Source organism: Eucyclogobius newberryi, unplaced genomic scaffold (assembly GCF_026437365.1).
Source record: "Eucyclogobius newberryi isolate DKJ021-1_F unplaced genomic scaffold, fEucNew1.0.hap1 SCAF_17, whole genome shotgun sequence".
NCBI classification, from domain to species: domain Eukaryota; kingdom Metazoa; phylum Chordata; class Actinopteri; order Gobiiformes; family Gobiidae; genus Eucyclogobius; species Eucyclogobius newberryi.
Window position 1 is genome coordinate 2,590,191 of NW_027315801.1, and position 17,774 is coordinate 2,607,964.

Genomic DNA, 17,774 nt, shown 5'->3' on the forward strand with positions numbered 1-17,774 from the left:
ACACATAAATAACAGCGCGTGACTGTAGCTCTGAGTCGGTGGCGGCGTGAGGAGCTCGTAGGGCGTCACGCACGTCTTCCTTGTTGAGCGTAAACAGAGCCTGACAGACACTACTCAGGAAGGAAGTGTTTACGAGCGGACAACTGCAGCGCTGCGGTGCATCTCAAGAACCCACAGGAAAAAGACAACGCTAGGCTAAGTATTTTATCATGTACGAGTGGCAAAAGAACAAGGCTCGTTCCAATGTAAATAATGGTGTCGGTGTTTCGTCAAGATGATTTGGTTAATCGATAATACGTTCAAAGTAGAGGACACAAAAAGGTCCTCTCAGCATAAAAGTGTCACATACAGAAAATCTATAAGCATTAGCATTAGTGATTTTTTTTTAAATAAACTTAAAAATATATGTACAGTAAATATTTTGGATGTATCATGTGTCAAGCAGAGGTAGTTTTTAATAAATTTAAAGTATTTTTAAAATATATGTGACGTGTTTTTATGTGTCAATAATTGGCTTGTGAAATTAAAAAGCACATTCAATTTGGAAATCCTATGAATCTGTGTTTTTTTCAAGAACGTGCTTTTTATAGTCAAAAGTATAAGTTGTTCAAGTTATGAACAGAGGGTTGAATAAGTTAGCAGCTTATCATTCTCGCCTCGCAGAAGGTTGCGGTTTCAATTCCTTTCTGTGTAGAGTTTAAATGGGTTTTGTTCCCTCCTGGCACACATTATGATCATCTATAATCTTGGTAAACTACTCCCGACCAACCAAGTTTACTTTACCTTTAGTCTCATACATTTAACTTTACATAGTCTGATGAGGAGTTTTTGAAGTAACTTTAGGAACGAATAGACAAGACATTTTACTAGCGAACACCTGCATGTCCCGTTGTGCTTCTCAGGGCGTTAACGGCTAACCGAGCTAACCTCGCGCAGCTGCTAACCGCACCGGTGCGCTGCGGCACGTCGGTTTCACACCGGCAGTTTGTGGCAGTTACTTCCTCATGTTTTGGCCGCGTAACCCCCAGCTTCTGTGTCCGAGAACACAGAGGGACTTTTAACGTGTCTGAAAGTGAACGGCTCAGCGTCCTGACGGCAAAAAACAATATTGTCCCGCAAACACGGGTCTGTTTCAGCGGCGCGACAACGAAATGGCGTTTGGAATCAATCATTGCACGTACTACCAGTCTGTCCAGCTTCAACTGCAATGCGTCACCTTTGATTTCTACAGGTCGCCGAGATTATTTCAAAGTTCGATCACTCGTGGCCCGTCGATAAAATGTGTGAATTGATTCGAGTTCCCATAATGCACTGCAACCTGGCATTGATACAGCCCCTCCCATGCTGCCGGTGCAGGAGTGTCAGATAACAAAGTGAGAGGAATAAGACTGCGCTTCCAGAGCGACTTTAACATCCTTTTCCAGACAAACAAACAGAAACAGAGCCCTGGATACGCTCGGCTTTGATCTCGTCTCTTAAACAAGCATGATTGATGTCTGAAATCTTTACGTTTTATAAATCCCATGAGCGCCTGTGTCTTAAGTTAAATAAAATTATTACACCATATAATGTGGCCCCCGACAAACAGCGTTTTTATCATTTCAGCCCCGCCCTCCGGATGAGTTTGAGACCCCTGCGAAGCGTTGTCACTGAACATGTGTCATTCTGCTTCATACTCATGCGCAATACTGTGACATGTCAATCATCATGGTGCAATATTTTACGTCCATATAACAGCTGTAAATAAGAGTGTTATTATTATCAGTATTTTCTGGACTATAAGTCGCACCTTTTTTTCATAGTTTTGGCCGGTGTGCGGCTTAAACTTATATTTATACTTATATACTTATACTCCGGAGTGACTTATATATGATATTGTTTGTTATTTTCCCACTTGCAACCGCATTTCATACTCCAGCGCACGAATATATGTTTTTTCTTCTCTATTATGCATTTTTTGACTGGTGCGACTTATACTCCGGAAAATACGGTATACTTCTGTTCCTAATCTGTGTTGCAACATTGAAATTTCCCTATTGCGGGACAAATAAAGGTTATCTTATCTCATCTCAATTTCAATACTAAAGAATATACACAATTTTTTCTACACAAAATAAAAGCACTTTCTTTCTCAAACACTGTGAGCTCATACAAGCACGAGATCATTTTAAACCGCTCACAAAAGGTCACATTTTGTCGCGTTTATGTGTGTAATCTTTAATATCAATACTTTCTCAAATGAGTATCTACCTTCGCTAACAGTTTTAGCACCGATTATATCTAACTTTCGACAAACCTACCCAGTGCGTTATGGGCAACATATTTAACTTCTTTTGACTTATTTTCAGGACAGCTGTAGCATGAAATGGGGGAGAGAGGCTGGAGAGACAAACAGGCGATGATGACCTCACCGTGTGGCTCTGCGTGTTCTGTGCGTCGGTAGGAAACACGGACTATAGTCGCTCTTACGCCGAGGTGACGCGAGGTGACACTCCATTTACACTTCGTAAAGTGTAAGTCGACGTGAGTCACCCCGTCGCCTCCGGCTCTCGCGCAAATCACTCCACCTTTAGAAAAGTAGATCCTAATGACGGCAGGCACGAACACGCACAAACGGGCGGGATAAATGCGTCATAAATCATTTGTAATTAAATGGCATTGAGGGCGTTTCATTCTAGATTATGCAGCTTGCTTTAGCAAACTCAGTGTTGTATTGTGTGTTTCTTTCACAGCTCCTTCAGATCTGATGATGTTTTTCTAATTGTTGTGGTATATCCTTTGAAAGTACCAGATTTTGCGCATTTATTGATATTTTGTCTTTGATTACATTAACTTAAAATTATAAGAGGGGTGTCATGTCCAAACGGTTACACTTACAGTACTTTTTCTTGAGTAATAGGTGCCCCACATACTTATTTACGTACTTTCTTGGGCCGAAACTTGTGCTTCTACTTAGTAAAATGGTCTTTGAGTAAAAAACTTACTGCAGTATCATTTCTGACGGTTGGTTGACTCATAGATTTTGAGAGGAGTCAGAAAGCTCTAATAACAGAGTAATCAAACTGTTCTTAATGAGTTCATAACATGATAATAATAGAGAAATAATAATGTTTAGGAGTTATATAGGACCAGTAATAATCCAATACATGAAGAGCCTTGTCCAAAGAATGCAATATGTTACAGGGAAAGCAACAATAATGGTGCGTTCACACATACAAAATCAAAATGGAGAAAAGAAAGAACTAAACCTGGACTAAACCAGGGCTAAACTAGGGCTAAACCTGGACTGGACCAGGACTAAACCAGGACTAAACCAGGACTAAACCAGGAATAAACCGGGACTAAACCAGGACTAAACCTGGACTGGACCAGGACTAAACCAGGACTAAACCAGGAATAAACCAGGAATAAACCTGGACTAAACCTGGGATAAGGACATGACCAAACCAAGTCAGGACAAAACAAGCGTGAAGAAAGCAACCCAATCCATCCAACCAAACCAAGACTATTTCACTCGACAAGGAGGAAAACTAACAATACTATAGGACATATTATACTTTACTGATATAATTTAGTAATAAACTACAACATAAGCAGATAACAATTTTACATTGTATTCATTATAAACTGCAATATTGATCTAAAACGGCAGAGTAATCGAAGCAGGATCATTGACTTCCTGTTGAAAACTGCAGAGCTGATAAGCCCCGCCTCTTCGTAGTGACATTTCACATGCCATTGACCCCCCTAACCCCCTGAAAGCCCCCCAAAGCCCTAAATCAAACCAAATGACCTGTTCCTAAACTTAGCCCTAATTTAAATCTGACTGTGAAAAAATATATAGTCAAAAATAAACATTTGCTCGCATACCGTCAACACAAAGTGGCTGTTGTGCGGAATACATATGTTCAGGAACTAAAATTCACGTATTTAGCCTGTGTATACGAATCAAATCACTGATACAAAGTACAAGTATGTGAGTGGGGGATAGGGGATAGGTGAAAACAAGAATTTTCTGAGCGCTTAAGCCTCAATCGCAGAACAACGCAGGATCACTCAAACACTCATACAGGTCATACAGGTCATACAGGTCATACAGGTCATACAGGTCATACAGGTCATACAGGTCATACAGGTCATACAGGTCATACAGGTCATACAGGTCATACAGGTCGTAGCATGTCCCCTTTAAAGTGAAGTTGAAGTTCATTGAAGACATCCACACAGCCGCTTGACAAAGACGAGCTTTCACATGTCTAAGTTTGACCCTCATCACCGGGTCACGGCCAACTTCCCCAAACTATGTGCGTAAAGTCACGAGGACAATTTTAGAAACGAGGTAAGACCCGACTGCTCGCCGTGATAGTACTGCCACGTGCTACAACGCAAAGTAAACCATGAAGTACTTTACATCGGAGGTGGGTGGAGTGGCCAAAAAGTACAATAGTCCAATATGTTACTCAAGTGAGAATAAGAAAGAGTTTGGGGAAAGTAGTCTGGTCGTAACGTCTGATTTAAAAGTGGATTTAAGGACAAAATGGTGAATTATACAGATTAAATGATGCATTTCTTTAATGGCAGATTGTTTAGAATCCAGAGCAGCAGATGGCCGGCCGATAAGCTCTGCTGATACTTTTGAACCGATGTGTTCTGATGTTTTATTTTCACAGATGGATGACAGAGACAGGTCCCTTGACTTTCTGTTCAAAACGATTCTGTTCTGTGACGTTTCACTGTAACGAGCGCTTACATTTTATGTTGGAAAAGTGGCTATGTGACATTTTAAAACTCTACATCTGCATCACTCGGAGTCTTCGTTTTTTTTTTTTTCAAATAATCACACCTAAGTACAGGGGTGTGGGCGGGGATAGGGGGTAGGTGAAAACAGGAATTTTCTGTGCACTCGACTTTAGCTTCGGGACGATACAGGATTAACTCAAACATGCAGGAATCAACAAGGAACAAGTAACAAGGATATTAAAAGCACATTAACATTGATTTTGTATAATAGGTCTTCTTTTAGGCTATTAATGATATGCCAAAAAGTGCAGGTCTCACTTAAAGCATGCAAAAAATAGTTATTATAATAACTAAATCACAACTGAAGGAGCGGTGCAGGAAACACAAAAGGTTCAAACCAGTTTAATCCTGTCAACATAAAGTTTTTGTCACTATTAAAGAGTAAGCAATATGGTTCTGCTGGTTATTTCTAATAGATACACGGTCCTGTTCCACCGACAAATACATGACTCAAGCAGGAGTAAAAGTACAACTACTCTGAGAAAAGTACAATGTATTTAAAAAAGTATGTAACTGAGTAAATGTAACTCAACCCTACCACGTACAACCCACATCTGCTTCACCCAAACAACAATAATCATCAAACAGATCCAAAAGCACCGGACACACACGAGCCGCTCACCTCTGCCGCGGCTCCGACGACACCGAGTTGCAGCTCTGGACGGACAGCAGCGTGGACGACTTGCGCGGTCCCAGCAGCGGCGAGGGCAGCAGGCTGGCGTCGGACGGGGACGGGGACAGGAGGCTCGCGGTGCCGAGCGAGGGGAACGACCCGCGGCGACGGCGGCCCGACGACGACGGCGGCGGCAGCAGCGCCTCGTCGCTCAGACCCGCGGCGTCCGACGGCAGGACCAGGATGGGCGGTATGTTGAGGACGCGCGGCGCGTCGGAACCGGCAAAATGATGCGCGAAAGTCCCGTAGCTCGTGTTGTTGCTCGCGGCGGGGTCCGGGCGCGCGCTGACGCCGGGGATAGCGCTCTCTCTGCGGGGACCGCTCTGGACCACGGGCCGTCCGTCCAGGGAGATGTTGCTGAGGAATAAAAGCGCCGCTTGCCTCCGTTTGGAGTTCTCGCGGTTCCTCCGGCTCTGCTCCCGGGAACAAAGCGCTTTGGTTTTGGCGCACACGGGCCCGGGCGGCTCGCAGGTCGCGGCCGCAGCCATGGCTTTGTCCCCCCCGCTCAGACGGGCTCAGGAGACGGGCTCAGCAGACGCGTGAGCCGCGCCGGGACCAGCCGCTGTCAAATCCCTTTTACCCGGCGAGGGAGCGCGCCACGCCCAGCCGCCGCGTGATTGGTCCGGAGCAGGATGACGTCAGGACGCAAGGGGCAGTTGTACACGCCCCCTGGAGAATGTAAATAAAGAGCCTAAACTGCAGTGGAAACGATAATACAGGCTTTACTGAGCAATTAACCGCAGATTACCTCATTTTGAATCAGTTACAATCATTTTAACAGAACATAGTAAATAATGACATGCTTATTACAATTCTAGCACTGTCTAAATTTGTCTAATTTGACAAAAGGCATTTGATTAGACTCAGGACTAATCTGATTCCTTTTACATTTGCCTGTATTAATTGTAATCAAATAGCCAAGATAAAATGTATAATTGCTTAAAGGGGACATGAAAATATATTTGTATTATAAAAATTAACCATGTTATATTGGTTTTCCAATAAACTCATGTCTGAGTAATCCTTTATTGTTCGGCATTTGAAGTTTTCACCTACCCCCCATGTCCGCCCCCTCCTAGAAGTAGTAATAGATTTATTTGGTCATGTACAATATAACAAATTGTATACACAATAAATCATTATTTTACAGTTCACTGACTTACTCTTACTCTGACTCCAGAATCATACAGACTTTTTAATAAGCTGTTTGCTTCAGTGACATGCCATTATGAAGAGGCGTGGCAATTCTGCAGTTTTGAACATGTTATGAAGTCAATTGAACAGATTTAAGCTGTTTTAGATCAATAAGACGTATTTTGTTGTTTAGTGCTACCTGAAAATACATACATATTTTCATGTATTTGGTATTATGATAACTACACCTTTAAATAAAACATGAACAAATACTGAATCATTAACAAATAGTTTATTGAGAATTATTCAGGCTTAATATCTACTTAAAGATTTAAGGTATGAATAAGTACTAGAATAATTTGAATAAACTATTTGTTTCTCATGAATTGAGTTTTTGTTCATGCTTATTAAAGCTATTAAAGCTCTAAGTTAGTAGTTGCCCCCCTCAGACCGGTTTGTGTTGGGCCTGGGTCACAGAGCTCTGTTACGTGAGCAGCTGACCTCACCAAAACATAACTGTTCCTGTTTTCTTAATAAAAAAATAAACACCTAAATCATAAATAAATTATATTTTTAAATCATCAGGTCAATTTCAGATATTCATAAAAGACATTTAGTAATTCCAAGTTTATGACGCTGTAGTTGTACGTCTTCAAAGTATGTGTTTTACGCTGTACGGTTTAAAAATTAAAGTAAATAAATAGAAAGAGTTTGTTTAAATTTTGACATCTCTTTCTGTGATGCATTGTCCGCTGCATTATGCCCCAGAAACATGATAGTTTCTGTTTTGATGGAATGTTTTACATCAATAAACATGAAAGAGCTAATGCTAACGTGCAGAGGTTTTGTTTGTCTGTTTAACAAATCAACTTCTACTTGTCTCCATGGAGATACATTTAATGCCACACTCTGGAACATTCTATCCTTGGAGACAAGGATAGAATGTGGCAGACCCAGAAAAGTTACACTTTTAAAATGCGACGACGTATGTTCCATTCCGTCAGTTTATTATGACTATTGCTCATATTATTCTGTCCTGTCTGACCCACCGTGTCATTGGCCGTCCCGCCCGGCTGGATTACCTCACGGTGATTGGCGGTGTCTCTTGCAGGCGTCTCCTCTGATTGGCTGCTGATCCTTTGTTACGAAACCCGCTGAGTGGATTTTCTCACCCGTAAATAAATGGTCACATTGTATATAGCGCTTTTCTACCGTCAAGATACTCAAAGCGCTTTACATCAAGGAACCAGTCACCCATTCACACACACATTCACACCAGATGTACACAGACACTGGGGGGGCGAGTTGGGTTAAGTGTCTTGCCCAAGGACACAACGGCAGTATTCACATGAGGCAGCTGCGATCGTACCGCCAACCTGCGGGCCAGTGGATCTGACCGCTCTGACCGAGCGGGGAGTTGAACCTTTGGATCAGAAGACCAGCACTCTACCACTGAGCTACTGCCGCCCATGATCCCTCCTAGAGCCACTAACCCGGATGGATCAGACCACCACCCGCCAGCCACTGTAAAAAGGCTAAATATACGCCATAGGACACGCAGCGTAATCCCCCCTCAGCAGCACGGCTCATAGTCATAACACTGTGATGCACTGAGCTGCTAACGAGGAGGGCGGAGGACAGTGTCATGGAGACGAGGGAGGCCGGCTAATGGAGCCACGATGACTCTCACATGGCATCATTATGTTGTCAACTTGGACTTGATTGTGAGGGAAAAAGTGCAATACACAAGACGAAGTTTTATAACTCAATCAATAAAAAATAAATTAAAAAAAGACAATAGAATGTGTTTTTTTTTATGTTTGTGATTCTTTAAATTTGCATTATTGTTTGTGATTCCAAACTACCGTATTTTCCGCACTTTTAGGAGCACTTAAAAGCCTTAAATTTTTCCTTATAATCCAGTGCCTTATATATGGATTCATTCTGGTTGTGTTTACTGACCTCGAAGTGATTTTGTGTGGTACAGGTTTTGTTTCACTTAATGCGCCTTATATATGAAAAATGATCATTGTCAGTGCGCCTTATAGAGCGGAAACTACGGTATTTCAAAATGTATGAAAAATCAGGGGTGTGGATAACTGACCAAACATACACATTCCTGTTGGACTGAACAAGGATGTTAGAATGTTAGAATGTCATTTCTTCCATATTACAATATCACCATAGAACACACAGTGATGATAATGTGTGTGTGCTGATACTTGTTCAAATGGGTTTCAGTACTGATTGGATTATAAATTAAATATATAAATGGGTGTGTGTGTTTTGTTGACGTACAGTGCCTACTCTGTCCCTGTCTTCTTGCTGTGTTGTCCTCTCAAACCTGAGGGGGGCAGTCACAGTGAACAGACCAAGGTCAGCGTTTGATCCCAGCTCTGACCGGTGTTGTCCCTGGGCAAGACACTTCCCCCACCCCCTGTATGTGACGTGCATGTGGTGATACTGGTGTTGGATCTGTGGTGGAAACAACCAAGTACAAAAGTTAAAGTACTATACGTAAGTGCAGTTTGTAGATATCTGCACATACTTATATAAGTAGAAAAAGCTTCAGTTGTTTCATCTGGACTCAGTTAGAAAAAAATAGACGTTTCGACTCTCATCCAAGAGTCATTGTCAATAAAAGAATTTAGGTCGGGAACTCCGATATTAATACTGTTCTGTGGTAAGACCCGCCCATTGGGCGGAGCCTTCCTGAAGTAGAAAGAGTTGTTTGTTTCAACAGAAACTTCCCCCTTGTATCTACCGAGCCTATTCAGAATCTTAATGGGCTATTAGAATCCTCTTTGTCTTTGTGAGACCCTAGCTCAACCACCCTGAGTACCTGATTAGCATCTAAATGTCCTGGTCCTGGTCCTCTACCTCTCCAGGGGTTCAGGATCCCATTGTACACTACAGGAAGATTGAATCTTAGCCCTCCATTTCTGTTTAAAGAAGGTTTTTCTTTTTTAACAAAAATAGCTTCCTTGACTCCTCTTTCAAACCATCTTTTCTCCTGCTTAAAACCTTCACCTCACCGTCTTCAAACGAGTGATTAGAGGCTTCAAGATGGAGATGCACGGCGCTCTGTGGTCCTGAACTTGTATTTCTTCTGTGCTGATAAAGCCTCTTGTGTAGAGGCTGTTTCGTCTCACCTATGTAACGTTCTTTACAGCTTTCTTCACTGCATTGGATCGAATAAACTACATTGCTCTGTTTTTGAGTCGGCAACTTGTCCTTAGGATGAACCAGTTTTTGTCTTAAAGTGTTTCCTGGTTTAAAATAAACAGGGACTTCGTGTTGTCTAAAAATTCTCTGCAGTTTTTCCGGCAGGCCAGACACATAAGGAAAGACGGTTTGAAAGAGGAGTTAAGGAAGCTATTTTTGTTAAAAAAGAAAGACCTTCTTTAAACAGAAATGGAGGGCTAAGATTTAATCTTCCTGGTATCTATAATGGAATACTGAACCCCTGGAAAGGTAGAGGACCAGGACAAGGACATTTAGATGCTAATCAGGTACTCAGGGTGGTTGAGCCAGGGTCTCACAAAGACAAAGAGGATTCTAATAGCCCATTAAGATTCTGAATAGGCTCTGTAGATACAAGGGGGGAGTTTCTGTTGAAACAAACAACTCTTTCTACTTCAGGAAGGCTCCTCCCAATGGGCGGGTCTTACCACAGAACAGTATTAATATCGGAGTTCTCGATCTAAATTCTTTTATTGACAATGACTCTTGGATGAGAGTCAAAACGTCTATTTTTTCAAACTGAGTCCAGATGACTACAACTGAAGCTTTTTCTACTATGGAACACGCCTGGACGAATGAGGGATTACACCGACATACTTATATAAGGTTAGAAACACATTTCTCTAGAACGCAGTGAATATTTAGGATTTGTACCTGTACTGTACCTGGCAACAACATCGTAAATACTTGCAAAATCCATAGAAATGACATTATAACTATGTTCATGAATTGTTAAATGATGAAAAATGTAAATATGTCTGTTTGTGTGTAAACTGTACTGCATTTTGGATGGAATGTTGCTTATTCATGACATCACAGAGGGATTGTGCTTTAGAGCTGCCGCCTGTGAATTTCAACTGTTATTTTTCTTCACAAACTTGACCGATGTAAAACTACGATAGATATTTACCACATTTTTTTGAAACTGGATTGAAGGGTTTAACATACATCTATACTGAGTTGGCAGGGGATTTCTTTTTCTAATGTCATGACAACAAAGAGTTTCAGTTCAGTCTTTGTTGAGCGTATCAACACGTTGGTCCAAAATAAAGTTTGTGCATTATGTTGTCACCAGTTGATCTTGTATTGATGATGTGAGAGAGTGACCACTGCACAAAGAGAGTGACTGCTTCACAAAGAGAGTGACCACTGCACAAAGAGAGTGACCACTGCACAAAGAGAGTGACCACTGCACAAAGAGAGTGACCACTGCACAAATGACCACTGCACAAAGAGAGTGACTGCTTCACAAAGAGAGTGACCACTGCACAAAGAGAGTGACCGCTGCACAAAGAGAGTGACCGCTGCACAGAGAGAGTGACCACTGCACAAATGACCACTGCACAAAGAGAGTGACCACTGCACAAAGAGAGTGACCACTGCACAACGAGAGTGACCACTGCACAACGAGAGTGACCGCTGCACAAAGAGAGTGACCGCTGCACAACGAGAGTGACCACTACACAAATGACCACTGCACAAAGAGAGTGACCACTGCACAAAGAGAGTGACCACTGCACAAATGACCACTGCACAAAGAGAGTGACTGCTTCACAAAGAGAGTGACCACTGCACAAAGAGAGTGACCGCTGCACAAAGAGAGTGACCGCTGCACAGAGAGAGTGACCACTGCACAAATGACCACTGCACAAAGAGAGTGACCACTGCACAAAGAGAGTGACCACTGCACAACGAGAGTGACCACTGCACAACGAGAGTGACCGCTGCACAAAGAGAGTGACCGCTGCACAACGAGAGTGACCACTACACAAATGACCACTGCACAAAGAGAGTGACCACTGCACAAAGAGAGTGACCACTGCACAAATGACCACTGCACAAAGAGAGTGACTGCTTCACAAAGAGAGTGACCACTGCACAAAGAGAGTGACCGCTGCACAAAGAGAGTGACCGCTGCACAGAGAGAGTGACCACTGCACAAATGACCACTGCACAAAGAGAGTGACCACTGCACAAAGAGAGTGACCACTGCACAACGAGAGTGACCACTGCACAACGAGAGTGACCGCTGCACAAAGAGAGTGACCGCTGCACAACGAGAGTGACCACTACACAAATGACCACTGCACAAAGAGAGTGACCGCTGCACAAAGAGAGTGACCGCTGCACAGAGAGAGTGACCACTGCACAAATGACCACTGCACAAAGAGAGTGACCACTGCACAACGAGAGTGACCACTGCACAACGAGAGTGACCGCTGCACAAAGAGAGTGACCGCTGCACAACGAGAGTGACCGCTGCACAGAGAGAGTGACCACTGCACAAATGACCACTGCACAAAGAGAGTGACCACTGCACAACGAGAGTGACCACTGCACAACGAGAGTGACCGCTGCACAAAGAGAGTGACCGCTGCACAAAGCCTTCTCCAGCTCGTCTCAAACTCACTGGGGTCAGATCTGTAGTTTCTGCTCGATGCCACTGATCTGACCCTTCTCAAACACACTGACATCTTCTCCATGACCACGGGATTCGTCTTTCACACGTTGTTTCAGAATTGAGAATCCGCTCGCTGCATGAGTCGGGTTTAAACAGCGTGTTGCAGCTGAAGGATCATCTCCTGCAGCTGTTCGAGGAGAAGAGTCCACTTCTGGTTTTGTTTTGTTGACATGCAGTGTATTTTAGAGTAAAAGGAAAGGTCTCAGCTTCTTTATTCAAAAACAATTTATTTAACAAAGTAAAAGAAACATTGAGATTGAAATTTATATATTTTTTTAGATTTTTCTGTCCTGAAGGCTTTATTTGACAGGGCAGTTGTCGTGTGAAATGGGGAGAGAGTAGGGACATTCGGCAAATGCTGGAGGGCAAGACAACAACCACACATGTGCAACACCCTTATCCACTGTGCCACTGGTCTTGACACAATCTACTGTGTTTGCTTTGGTGAATTATTGTAGGAGAATCATTCACATGTTTCTCCTACAATAATGAGCCAGACGTTTGTAGTGACCACTGCTACTGCAATGCATTCTGGTCAATTTATCATGGTGAGCGAGACCATCCAACTCACAAGAGTAAATGAGTCTGTGTGGGCTGAGAAGAGAGAGAAAGATGTATCGAGCGGTTTGAGAACGAGCAAAGATAAAGATCTTAGAGTCTTGGATCATTTGTGGTTCTTTTAGGTTCTAAAAGCTTAGTATTAGTTAACCCGACAATATGGTGTTAAATCACTGACCAGTGAGAGGAGTGGGACATCTGACCAGTGAGAGGAGTGGGACATCTGACCAGTGAGAGGAGTGGGACGTCTGACCAGTGAGAGGAGTGGGACATCTGACCAGTGAGAGGAGTGGGACGTCTGACCAGTGAGAGGAGTGGGACATCTGACCAGTGAGAGGTGTAGGACGTCTGACCAGTGAGAGGAGTGGGACATCTGACCAGTGAGAGGTGTAGGACATCTGACCAGTGAGAGGAGTGGGACGTCTGACCAGTGAGAGGTGTAGGACATCTGACCAGTGAGAGGAGTGGGACGTCTGACCAGTAAGAGGAGTGGGACATCTGACCAGTGAGAGGAGTGGGACGTCTGACCAGTGAGAGGAGTGGGACATCTGACCAGTGAGAGGAGTGGGACGTCTGACCAGTGAGAGGAGTGGGACATCTGACCAGTGAGAGGTGTAGGACGTCTGACCAGTGAGAGGAGTGGGACATCTGACCAGTGAGAGGTGTAGGACATCTGACCAGTGAGAGGAGTGGGACATCTGACCAGTGAGAGGTGTAGGACATCTGACCAGTGAGAGGAGTGGGACGTCTGACCAGTGAGAGGTGTAGGACATCTGACCAGTGAGAGGAGTGGGACGTCTGACCAGTAAGAGGAGTGGGACATCTGACCAGTGAGAGGTGTAGGACATCTGACCAGTAAGAGGAGTGGGACATCTGACCAGTGAGAGGAGTGGGACGTCTGACCAGTGAGAGGAGTGGGACATCTGACCAGTGAGAAGAGTGGGACATCTGACCAGTGAGAAGAGTGGGACATCTGACCAGTAAGAGGAGTGGGACATCTGACCAGTGAGAAGAGTGGGACATCTGACCAGTGAGAGGTGTAGGACATCTGACCAGTAAGAGGAGTGGGACATCTGACCAGTGAGAAGAGTGGGACATCTGACCAGTGAGAGGTGTAGGACATCTGACCAGTGAGAGGAGTGGGACGTCTGACCAGTGAGAGGAGTGTGACGTCTGACCAGTGAGAGGAGTGGGACGTCTGACCAGTGAGAGGAGTGGGACGTCTGACCAGTGAGAGGAGTGGGACATCTGACCAGTGAGAGGAGTGGGACATCTGACCAGTGAGAGGTGTAGGACGTCTGACCAGTAAGAGGAGTGGGACATCTGACCAGTGAGAGGAGTGGGACGTCTGACCAGTGAGAGGAGTGGGACATCTGACCAGTGAGAAGAGTGGGACATCTGACCAGTGAGAAGAGTGGGACATCTGACCAGTGAGAGGAGTGGGACATCTGACCAGTGAGAGGTGTAGGACATCTGACCAGTAAGAGGAGTGGGACATCTGACCAGTGAGAAGAGAGGGACATCTGACCAGTGAGAGGTGTAGGACATCTGACCAGTGAGAGGAGTGGGACGTCTGACCAGTGAGAGGAGTGGGACGTCTGACCAGTGAGAGGAGTGGGACGTCTGACCAGTGAGAGGAGTGGGACGTCTGACCAGTGAGAGGAGTGGGACGTCTGACCAGTGAGAGGAGTGGGACATCTGACCAGTGAGAGGTGTAGGACATCTGACCAGTGAGAGGTGTAGGACATCTGACCAGTGAGAGGAGTGGGACATCTGACCAGTGAGAGGAGTGGGACATCTGACCAGTGAGAGGAGTGGGACATCTGACCAGTGAGAGGTCTGACCAGTGGGAGGAGTTGGGTGGATTCGCTCGTCCTGGTTGGTTGTTGGATTACAATTAGTTTTTGTTCCATCCTCCAAACGTTTGCACAATAATGTAGCCTGTAAGTCTACGTCAGTCTGCCCCAGGGCAGGTGTGGCATGACTATTCTTAGTTTTACTTGAGTAATATTATTTTGAAAAACGATATTCTGTTTTGAGTTCAATCTTTGGCTGCTCTACCACCACTGAGTTTTCAATTTACACAATTATTTTATGAAACAAATTAAATCATTTGTAGAAAACATGTTTGATTAAAATATATATATAATCATTATAATAACTACAAACCAAACGATTCTCTGCACATCAAATCTGGTGAAAAACTCGTACTTTTATCCAGAGCTGACATTAGTGAATTGATCTTTCCTACATTTTTAGTCGATATTTACAAGTCACAAAGTGAATGAAGAGACCCTCATCCTCTGTTCTGACCCTCATCCTCTGTTCTGACCCTCATCCTTTGGTCTGACCCTCATCCTCTGTTCTGACCCTCATCCTCTGTTCTGACCCTCATCCTTTGGTCTGACCCTCATCCTCTGTTCTGACCCTCATCCTCTGTTCTGACCCTCATCCTCTGTTCTGACCCTCATCCTCTGTTCTGACCCTCATCCTTTGGTCTGACCTAAACATAAAAGCCCCTCATCATCAGCTCTCGTCTGAAACACTTTTACGTAACAGAAGTGTGAGTAATGCTGCTGCTCTGTGTGATGTTCACTTGGCCTGGCACAGCACCACACGCTGCAGGGCTCGGAGCAATTTTTAACAATAAAATAAAAACAATCAGAGATAAATTAGATGAAATTACCCCGGCTATTAGCCCTGAACTAGCCCAAGCTGTAAATCTAACGTCCCATATAAATCCACCTGTAAACCTAGAAAGGTTCACAGCTGCTGATCAAGCAGAGATAACTTCAGCCATTATGTCCTCTAAAAGCTCATCTTGTGTCCTAGACCCCATTCCAAGCAGACTCCTCAAAGACATTCTTCCCCTAATTATAGACCCTATTCTTAATATAATAAATACTTCACTCCAAAGTGGCTATGTTCCACAGTCCTTCAAACATGCAGTCATTAAACCTCTTCTGAAAAAGCCTAATCTAGATCCCGACCTATTGGTAAACTACAGACCTATTTCAAATCTTCCCTTCGTCTCTAAAATCCTTGAAAAAGTTGTAGTAAAACAGCTTTGTCGCCACCTGCAGGACAATAACTTAGTTGAAGTTTTCCAGTCAGGGTTCAGAGCCCACCACAGCACTGAAACTGCACTAGTTAAAGTCACAAATGATTTGTTATTAGCCGCTGACGATGGACTGGTCTCAATCCTGGTTCTGTTGGACCTCAGCGCAGCGTTTGACACCATCGACCACAACATTCTACTGCAGAGGTTAGAATGTGATGTAGGTGTTGGAGGAACAGCCCTCAGCTGGTTTAAATCCTATCTATCTGATAGGTTCCAATTTGTTAATGTAAACCAGAGCTCCTCACCAAGCTCTAAAGTAATTTACGGTGTGCCACAGGGTTCGGTACTCGGTCCAATTCTGTTTACTCTTTATATGCTACCATTAGGCAACATTATTAGAAAGCATGGCATTAACTTCCACTGCTATGCAGATGACACTCAGCTGTATTTATCAATGAAACCTGATCAGAGCGATCAAGTAGACAGACTTAGTGCTTGTGTGAAGGAGATAAAAACCTGGATGACACTAAACTACCTGCTTCTTAACCCTGAAAAAACCGAGGTCATTGTGCTTGGCCCTAAGCATCTACGAGACGCTCTATCTGAGCAGATAGTCACACTGGACAATGTCAGTGTAGCCTCCAGTTCTACTGTAAGAAACCTTGGAGTCTTATTTGACCAGGAGCTCTCATTTAAAGCTCATATAAATCAAGCTTGTAAAACAGCCTATTTCCATTTGCGCAACATCGCCAAAATCAGAAGAATCCTGCCTAAAAGTGATGCCGAAAAACTTATCCATGCATTTGTAACGACTAGATTAGACTACTGTAACTCCCTGCTTGCAGCGTGTCCTAAAAGCTCCATAAAAAGCTTTCAACTGGTTCAAAATGCAGCAGCAAGATTACTAACAGGAACAAAAAGAAGAGAGCACATTACGCCGGTGCTGAAGTCTCTTCACTGGCTCCCCGTCGAGTCTAGAATCAAATTCAAAATTCTACTCTTGACCTACAAAGCCATAAATGACATGGCCCCATCCTACCTCAAAGATGCTATAGAACCATATCATCCAAACAGAGCTCTTCGCTCTCAGAATGCTGGCCTTCTGGTGGTGCCAAGAGTCTCTAAAAGTACTGTAGGAGGTAGAGCGTTTAGCTACCAAGCTCCTGTGTTATGGAATCAGCTCCCGACCCATGTTAAATATGCTGACACAGTCTCTTCATTTAAGTCCAGGCTTAAAACGTTCCTCTTCGAAATCGCTTATGGTCAGAGTAGTTAGGAACAGAAAGATAAACCCACAGCTTCAGCTACGCTGCCCTAGGAGTAACTATGCTGGGGAAAGTATGGCAGCTTGAGCACTATCCTCTTCTTCTTCTGACTACTTATGCTATCAAACAATATTTATTTTTTGATTCCACTTGCAAACTGTTCACCGCCTTCTTTTCTTTCTCTCACTCCTGAGGACCTGTGGACCCAGATGCCCCTCCCCTGGTGAAGTGGTCCCTGCCCTGTGTGGACGGTCCCTCATCTGCCTGAAGAGTGGGTCCAGCTCGACTCAGACGGTCCCTCTTCTGCCTGAAGAGTGGGTCCAGCTCGCCTCCGACGGTCCCTCTTCTGCCTGAAGAGTGGCTCCAGTTCGCCTCAGTCGGTCCCTCATCTGCCTGAAGAGTGGGTCCAGCTCGCCTCCGACGGTCCCTCGTCTGCCTGAAGAGTGGGTCCAGCTCGCCTCCGACGGTCCCTCTTCTGCCTGAAGAGTGGGTCCAGCTCGACTCAGACGGTCCCTCTTCTGCCTGAAGAGTGGGTCCAGCTCGACTCAGACGGTCCCTCATCTGCCTGAAGAGTGGGTC

General features: G+C 44.3%; 1 protein-coding gene across 1 annotated transcript in view; it reads right to left on the reverse strand.

Moving 5' to 3' along the window:
• Positions 1 to 5,994, reverse strand: part of cables2b (Cdk5 and Abl enzyme substrate 2b) — a 48,028-nt gene extending 42,034 nt beyond the window's left edge. The window contains exon 1 of the mRNA XM_072448704.1: positions 5,423 to 5,994. Within this exon, the coding sequence (XP_072304805.1) occupies positions 5,423 to 5,961 (539 nt within the window). The 5' untranslated portion in view covers positions 5,962 to 5,994. The remainder of the gene's footprint in view (positions 1 to 5,422) is intronic.
• Between the last annotated feature and the right edge of the window lie 11,780 nt (positions 5,995 to 17,774).